The 15876-nt window shown below is 40.6% G+C and overlaps 1 protein-coding gene across 1 annotated transcript in view; it reads right to left on the bottom strand.

The window, feature by feature from the left end:
- MTCL3 (MTCL family member 3) overlaps nt 1–469 on the bottom strand; it is a 32071-nt gene extending 31602 nt beyond the window's left edge. Inside the window, 1 exon segment of the mRNA XM_085314407.1 lies at nt 338–469. Coding sequence (XP_085170533.1) covers nt 338–469 — 132 coding nt within the window.
- Nucleotides 470–15876: the final 15407 nt, after the last annotated feature.

Here is a 15876-nt window from a genome sequence, read left to right as displayed (position 1 = left end):
CTGCTGCCCTCGGGATGCAGGCGAGGCTCGGCGGCGGCGGCGGCGCCCCCTGCAGGCGGCTGGCTCATGGCGGCGGCTATCTCCGGGAGACGTCCATCACCGGCGGCGTCCTCCTCCTCCTCCTCCTCCTCCGCCGCCGCCGCCGCCGCTGCCCGGGGAGCTGGGGGAGGAGAAGAAGCGGAGAAGACGGTCGGGGTGGGGACGGGGAGGGAGACACGGCGACAGCCCAGAGCAGAGCTCTTCGGCAGCACCAGCCGCCGCCAGCGGGCCCGGGTCTCCGCGATGCCCCACCACGGCTCCCCACGGCCAGGGCACTGCGCTCCCAAGCCCCCCGCACCACCCCACCAAAGCAGCCACCAGCGACAACCTGGCGACAGCTCCAAAGCCAAGGGTATCGCACACCAGATTTCGGTCTCACACTGTCCGGCATCAAACTAGAGCTGCTTTCTGATGGATCTCCACACTGCATGGCTGTGGCTGAGATCTGTTYCCACTTCTTCTGTTTCGTCTAGGGACATTTTTCTCTACTCATGCCAAAACACTTCCCTGTACAGCCTGCCACATCGTACCTATATGTCCATCCTCACACCACCTTCCTTTTTGCCCATCTTTGCTCCTGAGCTGAGTACCAGTTTGGGTTGCTACTGCACCTACAAGTGCTACCCACATCTGGCTCCTTGAAGGCCTCGTCAAGGCGTCTTTCAAAGCAGTGTGGGGAAAGGCTGAGGAGCCCAAGGCTTGCACATGTGGAAACAGGCTCCCCTTCAGCCTTGGCAGGGTCTCTTCCAGGACCAGGTTAGACTGCCTCAGCTCAGGAATCAAGGGCCATAAAGGAAATGAGTAGATGACAGGCACTCTCTGAATCAACTTCCAAGCTCAAATTTGCAATAATTGGTTTTCTAGAGGCATTGCCAGCTCTTAARACTGACTTGAGCTTGTTACAGGTTATACAGACATAGGAGTTAGGCGTAACCACATCAGTGGATTTTCAAAACAGAGGAGGTAAATTATACACCCTGAGTACCAGATGTTATGTGGTGTACATCTCAGGGTGTTTGGATGACAATTTTTGCCCGTATTGGCAAAGCTAGAATTTTCATGGTCACAACAGAATATTAAAAGAAGGGCTGTTAAATGCCATATCATGCTAGAAAGATGCTTCTTAATATAGTCTGAAAATAATAGCTATCATCCATAAACTGTTTTCATAAAGCCTTTATTTAAATGTCCTTAAAGGGACAATGTGGGCAAAAGTAGAAATTACCGCATTCCTAGCATGGCTAATGATTTGAAATTAACTGTAGCTGTGGGTCAAAAGGGAATAAAGAAAGAAACTCAACAGGGCAAGGTCATTACAAACAGTATCTCATACCCTAACAAATGGTTTCCCCCTGGAACATGTTAGACAATGACATTACACTTAMCCTGTGCTCACTGGCAGGGGCACAGGGTTTCCAGTCAAACGCACTGTCATCTACCACACTGATCTTAACCAATGCTCTGAAAATTAATGCTCAAACGAATGTAATTTTGCAGAAACTTCCCACGCRACGAAAGGGGAGTGTGGGAGAGAAAATTTTTCAGAACCTATACGGGTCATCACAACACTTTATAAAGGATTTGGTTTACATCTCTACTGATAACCACAAATAGAATCCCCAAACTGCTGTTGTTCAGAGCTGCATGGGTATAAAATATCAATCTTGAAATCCAGACCTATAAAAACTGCAAAAAGTCAGGACTCAGCATGGATCCTGTACCTTACTCAGTATTATGATTTTTATCTATCATTCAAAATTAAAATAAAGAAAAAGGGAACCCTACACTCTACCTGGATCTCTTCGTGAAGTTTCACTGCAGCAAAGTCATCAGGCTCAGCAGAGATCTGCCAGGAACATGACCTGAACCATGCATGCCCCCGGCTCCAGGACCAGCTACCGCCTACAGTTCAGCTGGCTGTTTTTTTTTTTTTTTTTTTTTTTTTTTTATGGCACAACCAAAATCACGTTTGAGCCCGAGTCCGAAATCTCCGTCCTCACAAAACTCCGCAACACAATCTCCTCTCCGGAGGCAAAACCACGTGGCGTTTCAAAGAGGCGACAGGACGTTGCGCCTCTGCAGGTTTTCCTGTTGGGAACAGCTGCCAAGGCGGAAAAAAAAAAATACATAAATAGAAGGCAGCAAGAAAAGGGAGAAGCCCAGAGGCTCCGCCCGCCGGCGCGGGTGTCCCGGCGGGGCAGCGGCCGGGCTGGGCCGGCCTCCCCGGCCCCGCTCGCGGCGCTCCCTTCGCCCCCGGGCTCTCGGGCTTCCCAGCACTTCTGCCTTTTGTCCGGATTTTAGAGGCGCCGGAGGGTTTTCRCAGGTGCCTCTTCCTACTTGGCAGTTCTGCTGGACGCGGATCCCGGGTAGCGTTCCCTTTCTTTAAGGAAAAAGAAGGAAAAAAAAAAGGGGGGGGGGGCTTGAATAAAAAGCAGCCGCATTACTCACCACCACTTTTGTCTGTTGCTGGGCTGGCGAAATGCATGCACAGAGGGACAAGCACCCGCACACGAGGTACCCAGCGCTGCCAGAGCCTCTCAGGAAAATGAAGCAATATTCATGAGCTGACCTCACTGGGCCTGGGAGACGGAAAGTGGGGGAGGGAGGAAAGCAGCGAAGGGAAGAGAAAAGAAAAGATTAAACGGCGAGAACCCCGCCCAGGCCTGAAAGCTGAGTTGCGTCCCCTTGTCTGTCTGCACATGGTGGAAYTGGATTACAGCGCAAACGGGGGAAGGAGCAGGCTGCTGGCAAGGGATGCGCCTTTTTTTCCTTCCCAATTCATCCCAGCAATCGATTCTGATCAATTATTTAGCGTCCCCGTTAGGGGAGCCTGCTCTGAACAGGCAGGGATGCCAGGCGCCTTCTGCATCAGCAGCAGGAGGATAACAGGATTTTCCTTTGTTCGGTTCCTTTATCTGCGCTCGAAGTGTAGCGAATCCTTATTGCAGCTCATTGACAAAAGCCTGCTACGACTCGGAAAGGTAGAAACAAAGGCAAATCATTCTGTTCTATTGAAGATAATCCCCTGTTGTTATTTGTTTGTATGAATAGAAGGAATAACGTGCTATTTACCGTGTACTAATATCTTGGGCGGAAAAAAAAATAAAATAAAATAAAAAAGAGGTAAAGTCATCTTTATAACCTGAAGGGATTTCATCTGTTTATTTCATTTCCTGATCATGARGTGAATTTATCTTTGCTCTTACCACTGTAGATGGGTCTTAATACTTTGTACTTAAAGTCTCTTCCAATTACAGACAAAAACAATCAGGAAAAAAAAAGAAAGAAAAAGGCTATGCCCTCCGAAAAGGTTAAATTGGTAAATAGAGGGAGTATTCGCATCTGATGGCTATGCGTGGAAGTGTCATGGACCCACTCGTGTGTGTGTGTGTGTGCGTGTGTGTGTGCGTGTGTGTGTAAAAAAATAAGGGGAAGCAGTGCTTAGGCAGGAGGCAAGGTCCATTTCAAGTCCTGGGGTGGGAAGTGCTTTCTCCCATCGGGGCAGAGTGAGGGGCGGCCAGGGGGCAGAACACTTTGCTCCAGCTCGAGGGAGGGTGTTCCAGGCTGGGATAATAACCTRTGGATTTGGAGCCTGAAGGGCCAGGGCCAGGGAGGTGTGAAGTTCGCACCTGGGGAGTAGGTCAACACCTACCSAGGGGGATGCAGAGGCACAGGAGAACACCCACTTGGTGGTGACAGTAAAATAATGTTTGTTGGTATACCAATAAACATACCATGGATATGTATGTATGTACACATATGCATCTATACATGCACATACACATGCATTTATTTGTGTGTATTAACACACATATACATTGCAGATACATATTATGTATATGTATACTTATATACTTGTATATGTACACACACACACGTATATATATGCATATATATATCTGTATGCATGTGCACATGTGAGTGTATGTACGTATGATCCTCAGGGAAAGGTCTGTGTGCATCCCCTGGAGTAGGATAACTGGTGGCAAGAGTGGAGACAYGGAAAGATGCTCCCCCTATCTGCATGTCCTTCAGCTTTGAGGCTAGGGACTGTACAAAATGTTTATATATAGATGTGATGAGTTGGGGATAGTCAGAAAGGAGGAGATGGAATAATTACACTGAAGAAGAAAAACACTGGGATGATGAAAGGCTACTTTTTGAATTCATAACACTTAATGATTTAAATTAAGCTTTTGAAAGCTACCATAAATGCAGTCTGCAATCATATCAACTAAACAGAGTAAGTGGTTGAAATATGAGAAGTGAAAACACAAAATGTTTATTGAGACAGAGCTGAGAAATAAATCCAGTATGGTGTAGTACTCCTAAGAAAATGGTGGATAGCTGTTGCTAGAGAAGATCTGGACTCCTTGTCTTAGTGAATTTACAGAATAATGGAAGTGAGACTATGACAGTAACATAATGTTTGGTCTATGCAATAGCCTCCAGAAGGAAAAGCACAGCAATCCCTAGCTTAAAGCACTGAATAGCAGTTATCATCTTTTCTGCTCCCTTGCTCTTATCAGGATGGCCTTTCTATTCTAAAATAAAAAAGAGAAGTGATAACTGTAAAGAGCTTGATTGTGCTGTTGGAAAGATACAGATCCCTCTTCTCTTAGACTAATGCCCAAATGGAAACAAGGTCTTCAGACATATCATCAAGTCTTAAGTCTGATATTACAGGCCAATCTTACACTAGAATTTTTTGCCCATATCTTAGCACCATTTGGTATTGTTGATATTATTACTATATACAATATTTCTATTTTGATTGAAACTCCTGCGATGAGACAGTTATAAAAATTGACATGGGTATAAACATCTTCTACTTGTATCATTTACTATTTGAGAGGAATAGGTATAATCTATACAAACTATCCTTTTTGCTGTTAAAATCTGTATTTCTGTTAGGATTTTTTCTACCATATACAGAAATGTTAATACAGTAAAAGTTCCATTTAGGATCAGATTTTGCTGCAGGTTCTCCAGAAAGAAAGCTGAGGAAGGAATTGATGCACAGAATGGAACATCTGATCTTTACACTGAAAACAGGGGGCTCTCAGCTGACTATTACCATTCAGGAGTGAAACCGTGGCATGGTGCTGAACAGTTCCATAAATACATTGGCTCAAAAAGAAGTCAAATATTATAAATTATTTATGCAGGGGTAGTGAACAAAGCAGGAAACATCATTATTCCCCCAGTATAATTCCATGGTATGGCTCAATTTTGATTATTGAGTGCAGTTCTGATCCCCTATCTCAAGTAGGGCATGATGGAGGTACAGAGACGGCCAATAAGGTTCTGCAATGGCTCCATATGAGGAAAGACTAGCTACGGTAGGAGCTTTCAGGCTGGAAAAAGGATGATGGAGGAGAAATGTGATGCAGATCCCTGCACCCTTTAGTAGCAAAAGGAGGGTAAAATGTTCACTATTATTCACTGACTGTTCCTATGTAAGTAGTGCAAAGATTCAAATGTGAATGAAAGAAACAAGTAATGTGGTTAAACTGCAAAACTCCCTGTCACCGGATGCTGTGAATATAAAATTGGAGTGAGTTTAAAAAGTAATTAAACAAAGTCACAGAAGAAAAATMCATTGAGAGCAACAAAGACAAAACCTTTGACTCAGGAAATCTCTGGGCTGCCAATTTTTTGTTCTGGGAAATTGCCTGGAATAAATAATCATTATGTATCTTTGTGTTCTCTTGTAGCATCCACTGTTGACCACAATCTGATACCCATTAGTAAGCTAAAAAGATCATTGGTCTGGCTCAGTATGATAATTCCTGTATTGTCATATATCACACTTTAATTTTGCTTCTCTCTTTTCTCTGCCTTTTCTTCCGTTCTTTTTTATTCTTCTGGCTTGAATTTTATGTCATGTAGATTCTTAGCAACCTGTGATACCCTGATATAGCATACATATACCTTTTTCAGTACTTACTGGGGTTTTTTGCTTTCAATAACTAAAGGTATTTTGACCAAAAATAGAATTTTAAATATTTTACATTCTGGTCCCCATTATCACTTGCTCACATAGAGAGAGATTTCTTCACCCAGCCTGCAAATGTATTTTGTTGCATTTGTGCAAAAAATGGAAGGGCACTGAACTAGCAGAAGAGGAGAAGAGAAAGAAGAGGGAGAATTTCTCCCCCAAAAGAGTTTCAGTGTAAACCATATAGGTACTCTTTCTAAGGTAAAGATGAGAATTGCTTTATGTAACACCCTAGAAGTAGGACCTAGGCATGACCTCCTAATATTCAGCAAAGAATACTTTAAAAACAGATTTGCAAAGCCTCCTCCTTGTTTCCAATGGAGAGGATGCTTTTCCATGAGGCTTGCTGGATGGCATTTGGTTGCTGTACTTTGGCCACATTGCTTTTCTCCTCCTCTGTCTAAAAGGTCTATTGTACAGAGCAGTAATTTAAAGATGAACAATGAGTACTTTATCATTGCTCTGCTTTCTTATTTATGTGGAAATAGAAAAGCCTTCCAGACTTACTGCACAGCAGAATTGCACTGCACCAAATCATGACATTTCAAAAAGAAGAAGGCTTTATATGAAAGAGGAATTACACTTTGATGCAAAAGCAAAGCTAAGGAACAAACACTTTAAATGCATACAACTCAAATAGAAGCAAGTGCTAGCAGCAGTGACTGCTTTATTGAAGCACCCATACTTTGATATACACATTTGGCCAGATCATTATATAAAATAATAGCAATCCTGGCTGTCATGTCTCTCTTTCTTCTCCTCCTCCTCCTCCTCTTGAACCGCTGCCCCTCAACCAGAAACAACTGTAGTGTGGCTTATTGCAGCGGCACCTTCTGTTCATCCATGTCCTCATACCCCACAGCACCCAAGGAAAAAGAGCCCAGGATGCCTCACTGCTGGGACAGCTACACCATCTGTACTCTAGTTGAGAAATCATCAAAATAAGGGAAGTAAGTTGTCCTGCTTTTCAGTGCTACTTAAAGGAAGCAGCTGGATCTCATCCGCTGGCTTCAGCCTTCATTCATTTAACGGTCYGCTTCTTATATCCCAGTTCAGGAAGTCTGCATGTCATGCATTGTGTCACACACATCTTAGGTAAAGCTTCATTCCTGCATTTATTAGCTGCACAGATTCTCAGCCTCACATAGAGTGAGGAAGAATAAAAATTGAAATTATAATTAAAATTAATGGAGTCCTTGGCACTGTCAACGGAGAATAAAAATAAGTGAAATTAGGTCTGCTGTTTATTAGAACCCAATTCTTATGAAATAAAATCTTGGTTCTGCATTTGCAGTCAAACATTTCATTCAGCCCTTCATAAGGCTGCAGGAAGTTTTATTTTCTTGCTTTTTATTCCTATAGAAATCAATGGTACCTATTGTTCAGAAATGATGACAGAATTGAGCATGCCTTGAAACAGGCCAGTGCCTCTCAACCATTTCTAATGAGAAAACGACCTCTACCTCTCTCTCTGCCTCTCTTGGTTTTTGTTTTCCACATGTTATCAGAATGATTTGTTTTAGAAATAACATTCATGAATATGGGACTTAAGATTTTATTTACATTGAAAAATCAATCTTTCTCTATCGTTGCATTTCCTGTAACTCCACATGCATCATTTTCCATATTCAGAAGCTAGGATTATACCAAACTTGCAGGAAATCCTATTATAATACATACATCTGCACAGGTTAAGTATCACATTTGTATCTAAARCTCATTGATTTCATAATGAGGTTAATGTGCCAGTAACTGTACAGATAATTTTATAGTGAAAACTGCAGGAATGAAAGCCAAAATATGGTATTTCTCTAGATTAAGCAATCTCGTTCTTTGTTCTGCTGCATTTAAATAATATGTTGACTGATTGCTAAAGGAAACAGTGTTCTTATCTGGGCCCTAATATATTACCAGTATATTCAAACAGCCAGTTCCAGGGCAGGATTTCAAACTCAATATGCAAATATAGAGGTGTATAGACCCCAGACCTCTTCTCTAGCACTACTTTTATGCTCTTAAAACAAAGTTAGTCRTGAGCAGGTTGCACCCCACGGTCTGCCTGTGTGCACATGGCCAGTCACAAGGTCACAAGCTGTGCATGGTGCTGAGGGTGGCCCGCTTGCAAGTGTGAGGGTTTTGCTACTGACCCTGAATGTCTAAAGATCTCACCTTTAGACTTGCTCAAGCAGGTCACAGAGTGTCTTAGCCCGTTGTGCTCCACAGCTAAAAGTACATGACAGCAGCAGTTCCTGCATCTAGGGGCATTTATGAAGCCCTTCCTCTAGGTCTAAAGGGAGATTGGAAGAAACAGGGTAATCCCAGTCCCATACACCTGGTGACTAACAAGGCATAGTCTTTTCTAGAGGTCTCTGCAGTCGGTGATTTTTCTTCCTTGTTCCATCACAGCCCGGCAACTGGTCATTGCATCAGTCAAGTAAGAGTAAAAGGAAGCTCCACAACTTTAAAGGCATGCAAGTGCCCACTTCCCTGTGATTACTAGTGCATTTAGGCCCTTGCCTTCAAAAGGCAGGGCTGAAGAGAAGAAATAGGTGAGGAAATGGTCTACATTTTGTTAGCTGAGAGACTTGGGGATTTTAATTTATTCTTCATTTAATGTTAATTTATTTTTTATTTCTTTTTTGTTAATTTGGGATGCTTGGTTTGCTAATGAATGGATGTGCGTAGTTGTCTAGGCTAGAACTATGTACCTTGTAATTCTAACTAGCAAGTGGTGTCACATAACCATACACATAAGCTTCCAGATGCAAAAATTCATCTTAGTTTTACCAAGAGCTAGTCTTAGACAAGCCTTTCCATCATGTTGCCTTCCCATCTTTAGTGCCTCCTGAATAGCTATCTCCTCATTATTATCTTCTTAGTGATAATCCTTCTTTTAATTTTGTCTTTATTTCCCCTGGTAATAATTTATTTAAGATAACTTGCATGTCACAGTCAGTGATTTTTGTACATATCTCAAGTTATTTGTGAGCTTAATGCCATTTACAGAGGTAACTCCTGGACTATGAACTTTTGAAAATGTCAGCAAGCTTCTCTCTGCTCATCATGTTTTCAAAATGACTTATGCTAAATTCTTACAGGCATTTAGGACCAAGTTTTAATTTCTACCTCTCAGTGCTTTTGAATATGATGGCTATATAAGAAACTATACTCACTGTTTCTAGAATCCCACAGCAGAGCTTGACATTTTATTTGTTCATTTATATTTGTAAAGGCCATGGAAAAATCACTGTACTCATACAAGTTAAAAATTAATAAATCAGTGGTGAATCAGATCCTTTGGTTACCAATTTGTTGGACCTTTTCACATGTCTATTATGTTGTCAGCTTCTTACATAATGCCCTATTGCTTTTTGAGGAATTAGAGATGTTCTGGCACATATTGAAGTATTAAAATCAGGTATCTTTTTGCACCACGTACATTTAAGCACTGCCTGTATAGAAAAAGGGATCTGCAGGTGTTTCAAGAGGTAAATATTAGCAGGTTCATTGCATGGCTTCTGATTAAGGGGCTGCATGTGAGAACAGCAATTGAGAGAATGATTCATCCTAAATATCCCTCCTTTTGTACACTGATATTGCTTTATAAGGTCTTGAACTACAGACAGTTTTGATAGGCTGGCTTATTATACCCACAATAGCTTCTGTTCGCTTTCTGGGCTGCCTGAGAGCAGTTTTTTGTGTGAATGAGGCTGGAGTCACAGTTTCTATGGTGACATCAACCACATGTCACCTCATCAAGCAGCTCCAGCCTCTCTTGCACATAGCACTTGGCACTCTTTCCATGCAAACATTGCCTGGTGGGGGCAGGGAGAGAAAGTAGGAAAGAGGAAGGAGCATTTCTAAGGAGGAGTCTGGGAAACCACAGGAATAAGCATGTTACCTTTGTAGCTTCTTTGATAGCCACAGACAATAGGAAAAACACAAATACTAGAGATCAAATTCTTGTGGGGTAAGTCCCCTATGGCAGCTATGCTTCTCAACCTTAACTCTCTCGTGTACACTTTGCATTTTGTAGATTCACGTGAGAGACAAGGCTCTACTAGCTTGATACTATTTTGAGTCCCATTGGAGTAATGTTATTCAACACAATACCTTTACTCTGATATAAATCTATTAAGAGGAAGTAGCAATCAGGCTCAATGGGGTAACATCAGTGCAAGTGAGAACACAAATCAGCCCAGAGGCTCAGTGTCACATTGCTATAGTAATGTGCAAACACTGGCCACTTGATGCTGCTGCTTATGGAGAATCCGAACGTTACAGGACAGATCCGAAATAATCCTTTATTGATCTGAGGCACTAGAGACTCCGATTAAAGGGTACCTAAAGCTTAAGATAATGCCTTTAAGTAGAAAATGGCCCTGAATGAACTAACACCTCTCTCTCTCTCTCTCTCTCTTTCTCTGAATCTAAGGTGCTTTGTTAACATGCTATCTGTCTCAGCAAGGTCGGCAATAAATCCGTGTGCTTCTGTTTGGTCTAACTAATTAGTTTTCAATGAAATATGTGTCTGTGAGAGCATGTCCCATAGGTTCCATTCTGTCCACAGAAGGCACATAAACATACTCGCTATAAGGTCATGCTCACAAAAAATACATGATCCACTCTCTCAGAGCTCATCTTATTCTCTGCTCCAAATTGTCTCATAATTGTGAGAGAAGAGTGTATAAGAAGGAGCAAAACTTCTTATTATGGAATTTTCACGTTCTCTTTAAAATTTACCAACTAATCCTCTGGAATGAAATCTCAGCTCTGCTGAAGTCAACAGCAAACCTCACACTGTCACTAAAGCAGCCTGCCCCAAATGTACTGGCCATTTCACCCAATGTCTTCTCTAAGGCGGCAAAGGAACATTCTCAATGATTTGAATACTGACAGAGTTAGTTTAGAATCTTTACTAAATTAAGTGATGTAAAGTTGGTACATCTTTTCCCATCAGTAATTATGTCCATTGTGTGTTAGAAAAACCCAATGTCCTGTTCATTTGAAATGCCTCATAAAAATACCATGCAAAATTCTGTATATAACAATAATGAATTGTACTACAAATTTCCAAAATGTGATCTYAAAAAGAACTTTGTTAAAGACTGTCTTTACTGTCTTTGTATGTAAGAAATATCTGCATGACACAAAACATATAAGCAAAATAAAATTCACTTTTTTTAAGAAAGCAGATATTTCTAATTTTATAAAAAGCTTTTCTTCTGATAGGAAGTACTGTAGTTGCTGAAAAGGGCCCCTCATGCATAGATCAGAGAAATGSATCCTGATCTTCTCTATGGTGCTGAGCTTATCATGTGACTTTGAGTGTATTGCAGTCTCCTAAAGTGATAATAATGGTTGCTGTTCTCTCTTCCCCTCCCATCCTTGAGATTTAATCCCTGGAAGAGCTATGAAAAACAGATYAATTCAGGGAAGTTAAGTCCCTTCTCTCAGAAAAGATTGAGTTTTGTCTTTTGAAAAAAAATTGGATTCATACACACTTTTCATTTGCATGCACTTTGCATTAATCCATAATAATTTTTAAAACTACCTAAATWAGCAGAAGCACAATCCCAGATTTCTTTTGGTTATGTAGGTTTATCACACTTTTAACAGCTTGAARCATGGAAAAGTGTAGTGTGGAAAGTTCCACTATCATTAAAGCCCACAAAAGACATAACTGAAAACTCCTTTTGAGTCCAGAATCTCTCTCTTTCAGTGTACGTAAGAAACTGCTCTTCAACTACTTACTGCAGTGATGGCCTCTCTCATTGCAGGATGTTTTGTGAGCCATTGGGAATCTTAACCGTGAAGTACAAATCTGATTTGATTATGTTTATTTTTATAGCCTTTCAGCTGCATTTTTTAGGCCATTTGTGAGAGCTTCTTAACTATAACAAAGCAGTAGACTGGATTGCACTTTGGGTGTTGTCTGCATAATGCAACCAAAAACAATGTTGTGATTCTGTAAAATAGGATATTATGAAACAGTCCCATCTTTACAACTTCACGTAATACAGAGTCTTTCTACTAGCATCATTCTTGGAAAAATCTAATAATTTCCCCATATACACAAAGGAGGATGTTGATCTCCTGATCAACTGTGATTTAGCTTTATCTCTCTGACAAAGCACTTAGAGGTGTACAGAAGAAAACTATAAGACAGATGTTCAATGTTGAATTAATACTGATAAAATGGAAAATGATGGGCAAGCATTATTTCCCATCACAGGAAGCTGAAAGTATTTACAGGGAAGAAGTACGAAAGTTCATCAGTATACTGAAACATTCCTGATGCAAGTGTGATCTTAAAATCACAATAAACAGCCGAGAATTAAAATATAAGGCAGAATTGCTCCTGTTTGTATCAAAGAGCCAGTAGCTTCTATTCACTAGTTACAGTCTTACAACGATACTGAACTGGCAGAGACCAGAGTTGCTCTCAGGCTCAAGTAGAGCATTATAAAATCCTATACTCTAATCCTGATAATGCTAAAATTCAAGTATGATAAACTCTTACTGTTACAGATAGCTCTTTTTTTCTCTTCTACAACAGTATCAGTTTTCATAGCTGTTTATTGCATCTTATTTGAAAACATATCTTTGCTACAGCGGTGATTGCCTCGAGCAGGATTGCTCAATTACATTTTGCTGACTTCTGCTGGACGATTTCCCCAAAACCCACACATTTTCATGGAAAACAGCTGAGTAATTTTATCCGGGCCTGCTCCTTTTTAATTGAGTAATCTTGCAACAGGCTGCTCCATCTCTCTTGGGCCGTCTTAGATTGCTGCTGGTGCTTCCTGAGCTGTCAGGAGGAGAGGAGGAAGGTATGGGATCTGGGAAAACAGGGGAACTCATGCAGGAATSCAGGAAAAGGCACCCTTCTGAGGCCAGGCAAGGGCCACACAAATTGCCCCCACAACGGGAACCGGAATCGGAATCTGCCATTTGAGATAYTGGGCCCGGAAGAATCTTAACAGCAGAAGATTGCTAAACTCAGCCCTGTATCTTTTGTTTCCTGTATGTATGTTTATGACTTTTATTCTTCAGCATAAATGGTAGATGAAAAGCAGCTGCAATAAGTACGAGTGATAAATATGATTAGAAGTAAGAGTTAGGTGCATACAAGTGGAATTGCTGTGTCTTTTTCTTCAYTGTATTCACTATAGGATGTTTAATAACACATTTTCTGGACACTGTATCTACTTGCAGCRTGTTGTCTCTTGACTTTAGATCAGAAATCAAGGGATTTATGATTCATTTCTCACTTTCTCTTATTTTTTCCCTTCTACCCACATCAACTACCTGCACTATTGAAGTAAGAGTAACATCTGTTCTGTGACTAAGCACATCGGCAGTTAACCGTGAARACTTCAGGTAAGCAAATGGAGTATTTTGTCAAAAGTTGTTAAAAGGCAAGAAATCCCCAAGAAAAGCAGAGCAGGTGTCCAAGTGTCCACGGGCGATCTTCCTCTGGTCTAACCAAAAGGAAGAAAGAGCACAGCCAGCACTTGCAGCTTCAGGAAGAGTGTGGGGAGAGAGAGGCAGCAAGAAGAAGCACGATTGGAAAGATAATAAGAGCAGAAGAACATTTCCATATTTATACATCTGACTTCATGTATTAAACAGCACTGTGTGTAGGGGGTTTCTGCTTGGTGTATGACCAAGCAAGTACTGTCTTAATATTAAATCCACTTCCAAAGAAATTAGCTCGTACAAATCCTTCTTTCTCTCTAGATATCCTGAAAGAGCAAGCACACTGTGTGCACTAGTAATAGAATTGCTGCAGGCTCTTGTAAAGGCGAACGCAAAGAAAGCACAGCAACATGAGAGAAAAGGGACACATTCRTGGCCAAACAAAAATGGCCTCTAATATTGAATCTATTTTTAAAATATTGAATCTATTTTGATTTTCTTTTTGCAGATCTGACACAGAACTAGGAAAGAGCACTATGATTCCTAGCTCAGAAATTAGTAAAATGCCATAAGACTTTTATGCTATGCAGAGTATTTCTTGTACAGGCATAATTATTTTCTGATATAAAATAACAGAAAAATACACATATACATTTATGTGTYGTAATGACTAAGGAATGAAAACACTTTCTGTCATTTCACTGTAAAATATCAATAATATTAATAAATATTCTTATTAACAGTATGCTGTAATTAATAGTATTAAAGAAGATGGAGCAGGTGATTCTAGAAACAGCGTGTGAAAAGCAAAGAGACTACTAAGATATTATCTGGTGTCATTTGAAAGCAAGCAATAAGTAAATGGTGCCAAGTAAAATTGACATAATCTAACTGTATTCATACATTTTAACTGTAAGTAAAGGGGCAAATTGACTAAATATATTAATACTGAAAAATAGGTAATTGTATCCACTAAGTCCTGTAATACTCAATCAAAGTTTTATAAAGCTTGAGTCATTCACATGCTTGAAAATTAGAAATTYATTGTTCATTCATCTAGTGGATGGACCTATGTTTAAGTAGTGTTTTGCAAAATCAGGTCCTGGAATATGACTGAGACTGCTTTTTACTACTGCAATATAAAAAATGACCAAAAAATGCAGAAAAAGAATTAGTTTTGGTTAGACCCCTTACCTTTTGCAGGTGTTTCATAGAGTTTGGTTGAGCTGTTTAATGCTAASTTTTGCAATCTCTACAAAAACTTTGACATAGTATCAAGTTATCCTTCAGACAAATTTAAATMATAACTCAAGTCCATGTGCCCTTATCAATCACCCTTTCAATTAGTCTGATTCAGACTGTCACAAGATAATGGTGACCTGCTCTGGTGATGTGAAATCAGCACATCTATGATGGCAGAGTTATTTCTGTGACTGCCTGATTAGTGCATTAGTGCATTGGCAGCATCCCCTGACTAGGGAGCTCTGAAAAACTACGTGGATCGATACTTCTCTAAGGCAGGACCAGCTGCTAGTCCACTTTGCAGACAGCAAAATTAAAGATTCTTCCCTTCAGGCTTTCTGAAAAAAGTCATTTATATATGGACAAGGCCTCATCTATATAGCAATATCCATCCTGAGACTCAGATTCATTAATTGGTTTGCCTTTGAATAATGATGCAAGAATCTAAAATGTATAAAAAATATCACACACAAGGATCATCTACAAATATCGTGGAGATCAATAGAGGAAAAATAAACTTTAACTTATAGCATTTTCTTATAGGAAAAATAGGAGAAGTCAGAGTGCCTTCAGAGCCTTTTTCTCGGCCTCACAGTGAACAGAGGCTTGGTGAGTTGCCACATTCTGCCTTGCAGTGTTTCTTAGTCCCCTTCTTTAATACCTCAAACTCTTCTATCTTGATCTATAATGACGAAAAATAAACATATTTACTGCCTTGCTCAATCCAAAATATAAATCATACAGCAGGCCAGCTGTTACATACAGGTTTCAAAGATGCACTTTATGATAAGAATATCTAGTGAGGATTTGGCCATGAGTCCCTCTTTCTGGCTGGGGTTCTCTGCATCAATGCCCATCCTGTTCTCTACCTCATCACCTGGAAGAACAAGTTTCATCTAGGTCAAGAGCAAGCTGATTTAAGTATGACATATGATGTTTATGCTGGCTTAAGGCTTTATCCTGGCTGCAGGAAAACAGAGGATATCTGATCCAGCATAAAAATTGCTGGGCAAAGTTACTCTTTTATCGTAGTTTGAGCAAATCTTTACTGTTAGAGGTCTGTTCAAAATCATTGCATATCACATTGCCACAGTATTTTTATTCAGCACAAGGAGACCCTAAAACCCTCTCATGGCATCCGTCTGTCAACAGATACTAACTGGGATGAGTTT

Source organism: Rhea americana, unplaced genomic scaffold (genome assembly GCF_003343005.1).
Source record: "Rhea americana isolate MKP2758 unplaced genomic scaffold, rheAme1 scaffold_110, whole genome shotgun sequence".
Classification (NCBI taxonomy): Eukaryota; Metazoa; Chordata; class Aves; order Rheiformes; family Rheidae; genus Rhea; species Rhea americana.
This window is presented reverse-complemented; position numbering and strand designations above follow the sequence as displayed.